Below are 1,414 nucleotides of genomic sequence, written 5' to 3'. Positions count from 1 at the left end.
GGATGCCACACGAAACTTTTGGTTAAGATCGGTGCAACGGTTGGCGGCATTTTACCGCTTTTTGGCGGTTTTCGGTGTTCTTTAACAATATCTCGAAACGTACAAGCTAAAGAGACTTGAAATTTGGTATGTAGTTCACAAATGTGACAAGGATGCAACACAAAACGTTTGGTTGAGATAGTTGCTGCGCTGGTTTGAACTCCGATCCCCGTGTTCAAAACCCCATAATGTGTGTCATGCGCAGAAACCAAAACTCGTCGAGCATCGTAACGATCCCCATAAAAAATGCGTTGCGAAATCTGTCTATTGTTATTTTTTTCCCCCAAGAGATTTCCATGTTGATAAACGGTATTTGGGGTCGACTTTTAAACAGTGCTAGTGAGCATCACTTCAAAAATGCATTTAAGTCGTCAAATCTTCATAACGAGAGGATTTTATGCTTTCCTAGGGCAAGTTAATTTTAGAAGTCGTAGAAGAAAAAGAAAAATTCCGTTGGTCCTCATTTTTCCTGCTCTATGACTTTGAAACATCACCCAAGTAAGTGCAACTAATCTATTGTGCAACACGAAAACCCATGTTCATTTTAAGACATGCAAATGATAAAGGGTACAGATTGACAAATATCTTTTCCTGTAAAGAAGGGAGACCAAACTACCTACAAGATTTACAAACATATCTGCTGTCAAGGATCTCGCTGGAAGGAAGGGCTGAAAAAGAAATTATCGAGTTGTATTTTCCCTTCGGAAACAGAACTGATTCCGATGCATCTTGGATAGCTGTCAAGGATCTCGCTGGAAGGAAGGGCTGAAAAAGAAATTATCGAGTTGTATTTTCCCTTCGGAAACGGAACTGATTCCGATGCATCTTGGATAGCTTATGGTTTAGTACAGGCCCTATCACGCCAAAAGAGAGGAAACGAGTTCCTCTGCCCTGTGGTCACGTCCAATGAGTAGCCGGTTCTCTCGAGTACAGCCTGGGGGAGATAACATTAATAACACGGTAATGTAGTCAAGTAAACCTTGTAAGATCTTGTTTCGACTGCAGGACTAAACGGACTTTCTAGTCTCATTCTAAATTGTTTAAAAGACCTTGTTTAGACTGTGGGAGTAAAGGGACTTTCCAGTCTCTCATTCTCACAGAATAAACAAGGTAAGTACTTTCTTCTTCAGTTATATCCTGCAAGCAAGGTTCATTAGACCGGCTATAAACAACACCTATGATCCTGGTATGATGTATTACTTCTTATCCACGGTAGCAGATGTCTCGGCAAATCCACACATCAATGCTAGTGCTATATATTTTGCCCCAAACATGTCATACTCTCCATCATACAGAGGATTCTTCAACAAAACTATGCCACGCTTTGCTCCAAGAACATTCAGGTATGAGGACTTCAGTAAAAAAAAAAAAAAAA

At 40.4% G+C, this 1,414-nt stretch overlaps 1 protein-coding gene across 1 annotated transcript in view; it reads left to right on the top strand.

The window, feature by feature from the left end:
• Positions 1–396: 396 nt before the first annotated feature.
• LOC103513782 overlaps positions 397–1,414 on the top strand; it is a 34,717-nt gene continuing 33,699 nt past the window's right edge. The window contains exons 1-2 of the mRNA XM_026826890.1: positions 397–449; positions 1,140–1,382. Of these exons, the coding sequence (XP_026682691.1) occupies positions 397–449; positions 1,140–1,382 (296 nt within the window). The remainder of the gene's footprint in view (positions 450–1,139; positions 1,383–1,414) is intronic.

Source organism: Diaphorina citri, unplaced genomic scaffold (genome assembly GCF_000475195.1).
Source record: "Diaphorina citri unplaced genomic scaffold, Diaci psyllid genome assembly version 1.1 scaffold1025, whole genome shotgun sequence".
NCBI lineage: Eukaryota > Metazoa > Arthropoda > Insecta > Hemiptera > Psyllidae > Diaphorina > Diaphorina citri.
The sequence above is the reverse complement of the archived record's forward strand: the minus strand, read 5'-3'. Positions and strand labels throughout refer to the sequence as shown.